The 13,211-nt window shown below is 41.5% G+C and overlaps 1 protein-coding gene across 1 annotated transcript in view; it reads left to right on the forward strand.

Moving 5' to 3' along the window:
• Nucleotides 1-13,211, forward strand: part of syt12 (synaptotagmin XII) — a 42,495-nt gene that overhangs the window by 24,230 nt on the left and 5,054 nt on the right. The window contains exons 4-5 of the mRNA XM_078547854.1: nucleotides 10,502-10,717; nucleotides 11,289-11,409. Of these exons, the coding sequence (XP_078403980.1) occupies nucleotides 10,502-10,717; nucleotides 11,289-11,409 (337 nt within the window). The remainder of the gene's footprint in view (nucleotides 1-10,501; nucleotides 10,718-11,288; nucleotides 11,410-13,211) is intronic.

Below are 13,211 nucleotides of genomic sequence, written 5' to 3' on the forward strand. Positions count from 1 at the left end.
CCAATGAAATACTTTTGAAGTGTAGTCACTGTTGTAATGTAGGAAACACTGAGTCAATTTGAGTACAGCAAATTCACAAACAGCAATATGATGATGATCAGATAATTTGTTTTTTGTGATGTTGATTGAGGGATAAATATTGGTCAGGACACCAGGGAAACCCCCCCCACCCCTGCTGTTCTTCAAAATAGTGCCATGGGATCTTTTATGTTCACCTGAGAAGGCAGACAGAGCCTCAGGTTAACATCTCATCCAAAAGATGGTATCTCTGACAGTGCAGCACTGCACTGGAGTGTCAGCCTTGATTTTTGTGCTCAAGTCCCAGACTGAAACATGAACCCAGAGCTTCTGACACAGAGGTAAGACTGCTATCAACTGAGCCACGGCTGTACCAGATTGGGAGGAAAAGCTGAATTAGATGCAGAATTAATCCAGATTCCTATCCTTATCATATGAACCTGAAAAAAGAATTGTAAAACTTAATTTTAGGTTCTTCCCTCCATAAAATGTTGTGTCTCCCTCACCCCAATCATGAAGTAAGATCATAAGATCAGAAGGAATAGGAGCAGGAGTAGGCCATTCGGCTCCTTGATCCTGCTCCACCATTCAGTAAGATCATGGCTGATCTGATTGTGACCTTAACTCCACTTTCCACCTGCCCCCAAAAGCCTTGAATGCCTTATCAATCAAAAATCTGTCTAACTCAGCCTTGAATATATTCAATGACCTAACCTCCACTGCTTTTAGGGAAAAGAATTCCAAAGTCTAATGACCCTCTCAGAGAGAAAAAGTGCCTCCACATCTCTGTCTTAAATGGGAGGCCCCTTAGTTTTAAACTGTGCTTCCTAGTTCTAGGCTCCCCCATGAGGGGAGACATCCTCCCAGCATCCATCCTGTCCTGTCCCTTCAGGATCTTACATGTTTCAATAAGATTACCTCTCAATTTTCTAAACTCCAATGAGTATGAAACCTGCTCAATCTTTCCTCATAAGACAGCCCCTTCATCCCGCGGATCGGTTGAGTGAACCTTCTCTGAACTGTTTCTAATGCAATTATATCTCTCCTTCAGTAAGGAGGCCAAAACTGTACACAGTATTCCAGATGCGGTCTCAGTAAGGTCCTGTGCAGCTGTAGCAACACTTCCCTACTTTTATACTCCTCCCCCCTTGCAATAAAGACCAACATTCCATTTGCCTTCCCAAACTACAAAGACCATTTGTTTCCAAGACAGTGTATCGACAATCTATCTTCCATCTCAGCAGGTCTTGCCTGGTGTAGCTAGTGCTAACCGTATAAATGTTGACAGAATACGGATATTAGGCTGTGATGCCAACACAACTAAAGCAGAAGCAGAATCACTGGCTGTACCTGAATGCTAGCTTTTTTGTGATTCATGTACCAGAGTACCCAGATCCCTCTGTATCACAGATTTCTGCATTCTGTCTCCATTTAAATAATATTCTGCTTTTCTATTCCTCCTGCCAAAGTTGACAAGCTCACACTTTTTCCACATTATACTCCACTTTTTTGCCCACTCACTTAGTCTATCCATATTCCCTTTGTAAACTCTTTGTGTCCTCTTCACAACTTGCTTTCCTACTTATTTTTGTATCATCAACAAATTTAGCTGCCATACACTCGGTCCCTTCATCCAAGTCATTAATATAGATTGTAAATAGTTGAGACCCCAGCACTGAACCCTGTAGCACTCCACTAGTTACAGTTTGCCAACCTGAAAAATGATCTATTTTCCCGACTCGCTGCTTCCTGTTAGTTAACCAATCCTCTAACCTTGCTAACATTTTACCCTCAATACCATGAGCTCTGATCTTTTATGTGGCACCTTATCAAATGCCTTTTGGAAATCCAAATACGCTACATCTACTGGTTCCCCTTTATCCACCCTGCTTATTACATCCTCAAAGAACTTTAAAAAATTGGTCAAATACAATTCCCTTTCACAAAACCATACTGACTCTGCCTGATTGTATTATGATTTTCTAAATGTTCTGCTATTGCCTCCTTAAAAATGGATTCAAGCATTTTCCCTATGACTGATGTTAGGCTAACTGGCCTATAGTTTCCTGCTTTCTGTCTCTTTCCTTTCTTGAATAGAGGTGTTACATTTACACAAAATCATAAGGCTTTGGGAAAGCGATGCAGGAAGAACTTTTTTTTACACAGCTTGTGGGAATGATCTGGAACTCGCTGCCTACATGGGTGGTGGAAGCAGAGATGGTGAATGATTTCAAAATGAAATTGGATGGACACTTGAAGGAAATAAACTTGCAGGGCTATGGGATAGAATGGGGGAGTAGGACTGATTGGATTGCTCTATGGAGTGCTGACAAGGACTTGATGAGCTGAATGGCCTCCTTTTGTTCATAAAGACTCTGTGGCCAGAATTTTTCATGGAAGCGTTGGCTCCAAGCCTACCTCCATGGGGCCAAGAAGCCACGATTGGATTTTATGACTGACAGGCTGTTAAGTAGCTAAGGTTATGCCTTCTGCCCCCATTGGGATGATGTCTCACAATTAGATAGTCGGCAGCTCTTCAGTCCCAGCAGGGCCATTGGGAACGGGTGGCCACTGCTGTGACTGCAGCAGTCGTCCATGAGGAGCAGCATGGAGGTTGGATTCAGAGGTAAATCAGAGGGCAACTTCACCAGGCCCAGTGAGGGGGGTTGGGGGGCTGCAATCCCAGCAAAATACCAGCAGTGAGGGTATGTCCTTTAGTGGCCATTAATTGGTCACTTAAGAGACTCAATTGACCTAAGGGCAGGCGGTCTGCCCAACACCTACCACTCCACTGGTAATATACTAACATGGATAGGTAGAAAACAGGCACAGCACCCAGTCATGCCACCCATTTTTACAACCTCCCACCCCCTAGCCTGCTAGCCCACTCCCATAAAATTCTGGCTCTTGACTCTGTGACTCTTGTTTCTTGCCTCTTCAAGGAGATAAAGAAAAACTGAGGTCAGTTTAAGATTGTTCATAGCATCAGTACCTAGATTTTAATTAGAACTGAAGCAACAGATCAGTGATATTCTAATTGTGTTATATATCTGAGTTTGAAGGCTAAGAGAGTGAGTATTTACATATAAAACACTGTCATCAGCATAACAACTAACCATCTCAGATAGAGAGGTTGCACCATTTTGGATTTCAGCTAACCCCACCTTTCAGCCTTCAAATTAATTGCTAAATGCATTGAGAGAGAAATACTTCTTAAGGTGGAGTGTATTTTCCCAGCATGGTGTACCTTTTGCAACCAGCAGCCGAGAGATGCAATGTGTCTGATCTCACAATATGGAGGAGGATAAATCTTGAAGGCATTAGTTATATGAAACAACAGAGTTTACATAAGAAATACTTTCTGCCCCCAAAAATACTCCCTTTTGATTAGCAATACGGAACTTTGGATCAGATGAAACTGAACTCCATTACTGGGTTCAATAAATGTTAAAATTTACACCTGAAAGAAAGCTTCTTCTGTTTATTAGTGGCTGGGAAATGCACTCTACAAAGGAAATCTCTTCTCTTACAGTAAGAAGCAACAGTGAATGAAAAATGCATCTAGTCTGTGTTACGTGCAGTGTAATGACAGTTCTCAATTAGAATGCTGTTTTCCCATTGAATATTGATTTTGAGTGGCCCTAAGCCCATGCAGCAGAATTGCTGTGTTAGATTGCAGCCCCCGCAGGCCTAAAGCAAATGTCACTCTCGAGTGTTTCAGCAGCAAGACCAACAGTCAGTGGCTAAACCAACAATCCAGAAAAGATACCCTGTATTAATGGTGTGTGCTTACTTGGAGAGAGCTGGTGGTGGACTCTATGGAAATCCCTTTGAGAGTTTTAAGATGACCTGGTGTATAGAGTTAGTTTGTTTTATGCCTTGCCTACTGGAGCTGAATTGTCTGTCGTCTGAATCAAATTTTCTTTTACCCTGTTATTAGTGGTGGCAGTGCCCAAGTGCCTTCTTGAGATGCACCAGAGGAAACACATCAAATAAAGAGGGGCACTGGTATCACCCAGGTGGACGGTCTGCTGGCAGCTGGTAAGAAGCACCTCCAAGGCACTTGGGCACTGCCACCACTGATAACAGGGTAAAAGAAAACCTGATTCAGACGACAGACAATTCAGTTCCAGTAGGCAAGGCATAAAACAAACTAGCTCCAAACACCAGTTCATCCTAAAACTCTCAAAAGGGATTTTCATAGAGTCCACCACCAGCTCTCTCCAAGTAAGCACACACCATTAATACAGGGTATCTTTTCTGGATTGTTGGTTTAGCCACTGACTGTTGGTCTTGCTGCTGAAACACTCGAGAGTGACATTTGCTTTAGGCCTGCGGGGGCTGCAATCTAACACCGCAATTCTGCTGCATGGGTTTAGGGCCACTCAAAATCAATATTCAATGGGAAAACAGCATTGAACTTGTCCAACCTGCTTGGGAATGAGGTTGGAATGAGCTCACTCATCTCATGTGCTATGGTGGAGCTGGTGGTTTGCCATAATGCATTTCATGCCTGAGTTATACTCTTTCGAGTTATCAACAGTCACAGATTGCAACTCTTTTCGAGTACAATCACAGTTCTTGGTTTCCGGGAGTGGGACATGAACCCACAACCCTCTGATTCAAAGGCGAGGGTGCTATGAACTGAGCCACAGCTGACACCTATGCCTGAGTTATATGTCCCAATTATTTGATTGTTCTGATAATTGATGCTCTGATCTGTCCTGTTCAATTTTTTTTAACCACTGCCAATTAAGAACTGCTCCTCATCAAGGACCAGCTCTATTATTTCCTGGACAACTATATTTTTATTTTGTTACTAGTGTCAGGATGAACTAGCTCTCCCAGATCAGGGTGCAATGCTGTCATATTCTTGACATGGAGCATATCCTTGTCAGTTCTGAATCATCTTAATTCTCAGTGTCCTGCTTTCCAAAGACCTACCGCCACTTCTTGAGTATTCCTTCAGTGTTTCATGTGTTACAGCCAGGAGGGAGTTTAATTTAAACAGCCTTGATTTCTCCTCTCACTACCCATGTATAAACAGAAAGGGGTTTTGATTTTGATTTCCCCCTTTATAAGCAATAGCGTATTTCCCAAACTCCCTTGGCTTTGGTGTGATTCAATTTTCTGTTTAATAATCCCACAGTAAATTTAAGATAGGATAAACATTAATTTAATTTACACACACTCTAAATGTGGGAAGGGGGTTGGTAATGCTCCTCCCCGCCCCCACCCACTTTTATCATTCATAAAGTAAAATGGGGGTACAGAAAATAAAGAGGCACAGGACTAAGAGCACAGAGAAAATAAGAGTTATTGTTTCACGTGAGTCCAGAGACCAGAATCAAAAGTCCAATAGTGTATTTCTTTACTAAGGTCAGTAGGCTGAAATTGAAGCCATATAGTTCACTTTTTCAGTAGAGATGACTTTCATGATGAGATGGGAACACATATGTCAATTAGTCTTGAAGGCGATGGTACAGAAGTTCAGAGGTTCCAGTAGAATCTATGTAGATGAGACCAAGCATTCAAATATGGACAGAACCCTTTTTCTGAGCTGCTGCTTGATTGATGGAAGATGGCAGACTGCGCTTTGCTGCTCCACAAAGCAATATTAGAGGTTCCACAAGCTTGGGGTGGGGGGAGTAGTCATGTGACTCCCACCGCTCTACTTTGGCTTTGACAAAGTATATATATTCCTTAGTCTGTATTCTTGAGATTGTTAATATTTCAGCCATTAAGAATTTCAAAAGAGGTTTCAGGATCCTTCGTCCTAGCAGACTGGCAGTCTCCATTGGCCAGTCCTGGCCTTTGTATAATTCCCTTGGAGCTTCTGCAGCTCCCCGGTCATTAGCGTGTCTTCAGAGATAACGAGGCTACCGGAAGTTCCTATTGTTTGAGTCATAGTTAGCCATGGCTTCAGTCATTTTAAAGATTTTGTCCAGTTCTTAAAATTTTATAAATCAGCCATGATGATGTGTATAAAAATACATATATATATATATATAATAAAAATATAGAGTGAGGTCTTAGCCCCTGACACATGCATGCTTCCAACTAGTGCTGCAAATTGAATGGATGACATGAAAAGGAACATAACAACCTTTCACTACACCACCACTTCTAGGCAACAGAGTTGTAAGACTCCAGCCCATTTCCTTCAATTATCCCTGCATTTAGTTGCAAGCACCTAATTGGAAGGCACTTCAGAGAGAACTTGATGCCTTCTGAATGTTTCCCATGTACTACATTTGAGAAGAGTTAAATTAATTTTTATTAAGACATCGGAGTCTAGACTTCCCCCACTCTCCCCATCCTATTGATTGGGAGATACCTCCATCAAGGAAATACATCCTGACTCCAGTTGACCTTTCAAAGTTAAGGTCATTTAAAAAAAAATTGTTCTTGGGACATAGATGATGCAGGCAAGACCGAATTGCCCTTGAGAAGGTGCTGGTGAGCCTGCTCCTTGAATCCTTGCAGTCCTTGCGGTGATGATGCTCCCACCATGTTGTTAGGTTGGGAATTCCAAGATTCTGGATCAGCGTTAATGCAGGAACGGCAACATATATGCAAATCAGGATGCTGTGTGACTTGGAGGGAGACCTGAACATGACAGTTGCTCCCACAACCTTGCCACAATTGTCCTCTTGGGCATAGAGCTCTCAGGGGAGGGAGGTATTTTCAAAGTAACTGGGGAGAGTTGCTGCAGTGCATCTGGTAGATTGTATATACTGTAGCCACAATGCACCAGTGGTCCAGGGCCAGCTATTGAGTCCAGTAATAGGGGCTTTTCTGATATAATCCAACCAGGGTTATGAAATGTGTGCACCAGGAGGGACCCAGACTTTTGGTCCCGGTAGGTTATTCAGGGCTACTGGGGTCTATACTGTAGAGTTAGATACCTGGCAAGCTGCAAGAAGATTGAGTGTAGGAGTCAAATTATAAAATCAAATATTGCTGGCTATGGTTTTGGTCAGTTGAACTGAACCTAAGACAGATTCTTAAGGATGTGAAATCTAGTCATGTAACATTCAGGTAGCTTCATTGTGACCATTATCAAGACAAATGAAAGTTAGAAATCCCAAATTAAACTATTTGGGATAACATTTTGCTCAGGGAAAAGAATTCACAATCTCTATGCCATCTTTATAAGCTAGTACAAATAATCTGTCACCAGGAGCCTCTTTTAAAACTGGTTGCAGTGTGTTCAAAACCAACCCATTTAAAGAATTCCCAGATGAAACTATTAATCAAAATAGCAGTTTAGTAAATCAAACAACTATTTCATTGGTGTAATGATGAGGTTTAGTTTGCAAATTGGCCTGAAGACGTTTTCATATGTTAAAGGCACTATATAAAAGCAAGTTGTGTTGATGTGGTCTTCTTTTAAAATCCCTTATATATTTGGCATATTGTAATAAAATTTAGTAACTTATGTTAATTCAAACACTTCCATTACCAAACCAAAATTGGGTTATGCCGCAAATTAAATCAGATTAAAAGCATTCTTATTTTTCAACAAATATTACTGGAAGCTTTCTTGACAGTATTCATAATTCCACTGGGAAGTATGTAAAGCTCGCAGAGTGGGATTCATACCAACATCAGGCAATCATAAGATGTACCTTATCAGTAAGCAGATTACACATAGGCAAGAAAACAATAGGACAATTTATGTTTGACCCTCTCTAGGAGGAGAAAATGACTTTGTGGTGGAGAAATTCCTCTAATAATAGGATGCTAGTGACACAGTACAGACTGGAATTATTATGGTTTGTCATAAATCGCACAAATTGGCTTATTTCTGCTTCATATTATTCGTTAGCACCACAGGTGATGTACCTTGATAGATGGAATCTGTCTGCAGATGACAATTCCTGTAGAATCGCTGCTCAGCTAAATCACTAATGAGATCACATCTGAAGGATATAGCTAGGAAATAAAAGGTGTAGGAGAGTAAGTGACAGTATTCCCATGTGGACCACAGAAGAGCTGGATGACGCTCAATGTAAAATTTAGGGAATAAGAAATGAGATGTTGTGCAACTAATGTGGGTTTTAGAGAACCCAGGCTATTTGATTCAAGCTAAAATTAGGTAGTAAATTCATTGACCAAACTCAACAACATGGTCATTTGGAGTTTGGTGAACCTAGTTTATAATCTAGTTTTTGGTAGTACTTTCATTGTTGTTCTTCTGAGGCCCCATTTGCCCTCTCAGGAGGATGTAAGAGACCCCATGCTACCATTTGGAAGAAGAGAGGGAATACTCCTCAGTGCCATGGGCAAAATATATCCCTTAACCAACATCTAACAAAACAGATTATCTGCTTTTGTGGGAGCTTGCTGTGCACAGATTGGCTGCCATATTTCCTACACTACAACAGTGACTACACTTCAAAAGTACTTCATTGGCTGTAAAGTGCTTTGGGACATCCTGATTTTATGAAAGGTGCAATATAAAGGCCTTCCTAACAGCACTGTGGGTACCTACACCAGATGGACATCAGCGGTTCAAGAAGGCAGCTGAGAACCACCTTCTCCAGGGCAAATAGGGATGGGCAAATGCAGGCTTTGCCAGTGATGCCAAAATCCCATGAAAGAATAAAAAAGTATTTTTTCCAATATCAAAGAAACAGCCATAATATGACCTCATTTTCTGCACTAATTTCTTTGATAATTGATTACAGATTGAACAATGAATCCCAAATACTCTAGGTTGTAAATCTTAATTTTTCAGAAAAGAGTTCCTCAGCTGGCATTTACAATCTGCATCAGCGATATGACAAGCCTCGTATACGGTGCTTTCATGGCTGCTTTCTCACCATGCTTTCTTATCTTGAGCAAGTTGTCTATGTTGCAATGTTTCAACCATTCTTTATATCTTTATTACTGACCACGACAAAATTGCCTCCCATTTATCAATGCACCATAAAAGATCTTCTTTGCAATTCTTTCATTTACACAGACATTTGCACATTAAGGACAAATCAGCTACACTTATCCCTCAAAACCCCTCCTCCATTTCACACTTTGAGGCAGGAGGTGCCATAAAAGCACAGGATATGGTGTGTACATAGCCAATTACCAACCCTCAAGAAACACGCTACGGGGCGGAATTTTGCGCCGGCGGGATTTTATGGTCCCACCAAAGTCAATGGAATTTTGAACAGCTCACCGCATATTACGGCCCTGCCCCTGACGCGACGGGGCCACAAAATTCCACCCCATCTCCATATGTTTAACTTGCCTGGATACAGCTAGCTGAGCAGCTTGGCTTTCTTAGCCTGCTGATCATACTAGTCTACAGCTTGCCATCTCCTCTCTGCAGCTCAGGAATGTTGTCAGCCAACCCTACCTGAAGTTCTCTGTTGAGACTGTCGAGACAAGTGCAAATACCACGATGAGACATCTAAATCTCCTGGAAAAAAAACTTGGTATGCATCCTTCCAGTGCATATCCCCGTAATAATGAATGCATTATAACATTGTATATTATTTTGGGGATTATCACAGCATATATTACAATAGATCAGTTAACACTACATATAGTTATGCTATTGCAGTGGAGATTGTTGGGGTATTCACTGTGCATCATTATGGCCTTGCAGTGGCCTTATAAACTGAAGAGGCTACCACGTTCACGTTCTAATGCTATTAAAATTTTAAATGATTGTTAGTCATTGCTCTCTAAGTACTGCTTATTCAACACATACAGAAGCATGACAGGTTAGAAAGGTGGCACCTTACATTTAGATGAAAAGAGACTGGTTGTAGCCCTAATTGTAAGATTATGCGTCGAGGAACAGCTAACTTTTTTTTGAAAAATATACTTTATTCATAAAATATCTGGAAGAACATTACAAAACATTTCTAAATCGCCATCACAAAAAGTGCAATCAGATTCAACTTTTGCACATGGATCACGAAGTGCTTCAATTCAATCAATGAATATTACAATCATTTTAATATGGTCATTACAGACAGTCAGACAGTGCAATGGTATTGGTGTTATCAACATACATCTCTGAGGTGCTTCAATAGAATTATAATACAATTAGTATTCAATGCTATTTATTGTGAGCAGTCCAGCCTGAGGGGTGTGTACCTTTCCCAGCCCCTCGGTGCACAGCTAACTGGTTTCTCCGTAAAGGTTTGTGCTGCGACGATGAGTCTAATTTAGGCTCAGAAAGAGCTAAAAAGGGTCAAAGTCACCACACTGAGATAAATTAAGATAGGCTTTGGTTAAAAGTTGTGCTCACTCCTGAAAGATGGCAGTCAGATATAGCAACACAAGGGAACAATGTTGGATATGTTATAGTTTTCATTTGGAACAAGGTTTATGGACATTGACACCGTAAATTATGCAAATAATCTTGGATGATCTGGAACTGAGTAATGGTGTTCCCAAATCTCCTAATTCACTGTGATCATGACCCAAAATATAGATTATTTCAAGCCACATGCTTTGTTTTGTTTAGATTCAGAGGAATGCATTCTCTGTGTTCTTTGATGAGAAGTTCTCCATTCCGCTGGACCCCTCCGCTCTCGAGGAGAACAGTCTGCGGTTTTCGGTATTTGGAATCGATGAAGATGACAGAAACATCAGCACAGGTTTGGCAGACCTGAAGCTGTCAGATCTGGATCTCAGCTACCGTGCCTTCAATGCTTGGCTTTATTTGCAGGATGTCAATAAGGTGAGGGAAGCACAAAACAGGGAACATGCAGCAAGGGCCAATTACATTATGTAAACCACTTTTGACAGTGCAGTGTGAGGTTCTTAAAAAGGGCCCATAGGTTTCATTCATAATTCTTAATATACCCTGGTTCTTTAACAATGTAATTAGCATAGGCTGAAAGATGTACCAAGCTAGTAGCTGGAATCACTCTAGGTTAAGTATATAATAATGATTAAGATTGAGATAAAACTGTATCTTAAGTACATTGATGTATAACATTATGATTGTGAGTTAAACACAGAAGTCATAGTTGGAAGGGCTGGTATGTAATTATCTGACAGTGAGGGGGGTCTAACTATTTTATAGTTATGGAGGCTGAGGTATAGCATTCATGACAGTGAGGGCTACAGAAATATAATTGTCACAGTGGATGTGAATCCACCACAAAGTTGACTGATTAAGCGGCTGGCAAGAAAAGTAATTAAAAGTGCTTGTCACAGTGCAGTTCTATCTGTGCTTAATGTTGTTTGTCATTTTGGTGGGTTGCTGAACCATTGCACAGAGAACTGACCATGCTTCTGTCTGTCAGGCAACAGACACAGTTGGAGAGATCCTGCTCTCTCTCAGTTACCTGCCTACAGCAGAGCGGCTGACAGTGGTGGTGGTCAAAGCCAAAAATCTAATCTGGAACAATGGAAAGACCACATCTGGTAAGTGAAGCAGCTTATGGGGTTGAATCTAGTCATAAGGGAAAATGCTTAAAAAGCCCAGTAGGATTCAATATAGTGCTTGATGCTTCACAAATTCATAGGACTTGTTGGTAGATGAGCAAAATCCAGTGACTATTATTTACTTCACATAGGAATTGATAAAAATGATACATATAAAGACAATGATAAGGATGTATTTCCCTCATACACAAAGGCTGAGTTATACAAGATATCATGCCTCATGGATTTAGTAACCAAATAAGTTAACTAGATTAAAAACTTTTCTAGTTTACCTGATAATTACATATTAGTAAATAGTGTGGCGAAGAATAGTTGTCATACTGCAAATCTGCAGGTTGCTTCAGGCAATATGGTCAGGTGACAAGAATAAAGTAGCTGTGCCAGTTAGGTGGGTGGGATAATGACAGCAGATGGATTTTGACGTGGATAACATGTCTGCACCTCTAGTTTCAGAGGTTGGTCAAATATTCTGTTGAGGAGATATTGAAAGGATAAGGTAACTGGGTGAATTAATTGTCTGCATAAAGACAATGCAGATTAAACAGTAAAATCAGGAGACTATTTCCATATGTTATTCCATACACCTGTATGGAATACTGTGAGCTCAGTTTAAATTTATTATAAAAGCCTTTTACAGCAATTTGGACTCTAAGGAAGTAACTGTAAAATGGTAAGCCTACTGGCATTTACCTTTCCAATTCTTTCCAGACAATTTTTATACACTAGCTGCAGGTTAAAGTGCTCTTCAGCAATGTAAGTGCAGGGTGCTAATTACCATCTTCAGTTTCCCACTGCAACCCAGGCACCAGAAAAACTCTGATGTATTCAATATGAGCAGCTTTGAGCCCTCTTCAGGAGCTTCAATTTATCTGTTTTCAAATTGTAGGGGTTATACTTTTAAATGTAACTTGGAAAATAGAAACTTTCAGCACATCCTGCTAATACCTATCAACCAAGGTGCAACTTGGCAATGCTATTACAGTGGGCTGAATTTTCCAGACCATTTGGAGATGGGGTGAGAGGCGGGAGGACTGGCAATATGGTAGTGACAGGCATCAGGAGGTGAGCCCGACATCTTCCTGCAGCCATGCCATATTGCCAGCAGTGGGAACGTTAGAGGCTCGGATGCCCACTTGGAGGCCAATTGAACCACTTAAAAAGCCAATTAAGTACCACTTCCGACCTCCCAAAGCATTTTGCCCACATCAGGAAGGCCCGCCACCTTGTGGGGAGACTGCCAGGTGAAACCTGGTGACCTCCCAGCGGGTACTGGAAGAGAGGTCCCTCCTTTATGGCCCATAGAGAGGCCGCTCAGTGGCAATGACTGCCCTCGCAACAATGATGCTGCTGGTGCTTAGCAAAACCCAGCACTTCCCAACCTAATTCTTGAAATCTGGCTGGCTGGCCAAGCTGTCTCCCAACCCAATTCTTCAAGGGTGCCTCACTATTGCCGTGCCCTCACCCTGGAGCTGGACCCCCAGCACTGGCCACCACTAGTAATGGTGCTGCTGAGGCTGCCGTTCCTCTGGTTGGGCCGACAACTCTTGGGGGCGTGCCGCTGTACTTAATTAGACAGTAGCCCTTGTGGCAATCAATCCCCTAATTGGCTATTGGTGACAATATGCCACCCCAGGTCCTACTGCTAGCCAAAGCAGGGTCATCTTCCCCTCTTCGGCCCTGGCAGTAGGACTTCCCGTTACTAGCAAAATTCAGCAGTTAAACCATAAACTCTTGAAGGTGCAAACTAACACTGAAATTCCTATAAAGTGAGACTGCCGAAT

This window comes from Cetorhinus maximus, chromosome 9, assembly GCF_964194155.1.
Source record: "Cetorhinus maximus chromosome 9, sCetMax3.hap1.1, whole genome shotgun sequence".
Classification (NCBI taxonomy): Eukaryota; Metazoa; Chordata; class Chondrichthyes; order Lamniformes; family Cetorhinidae; genus Cetorhinus; species Cetorhinus maximus.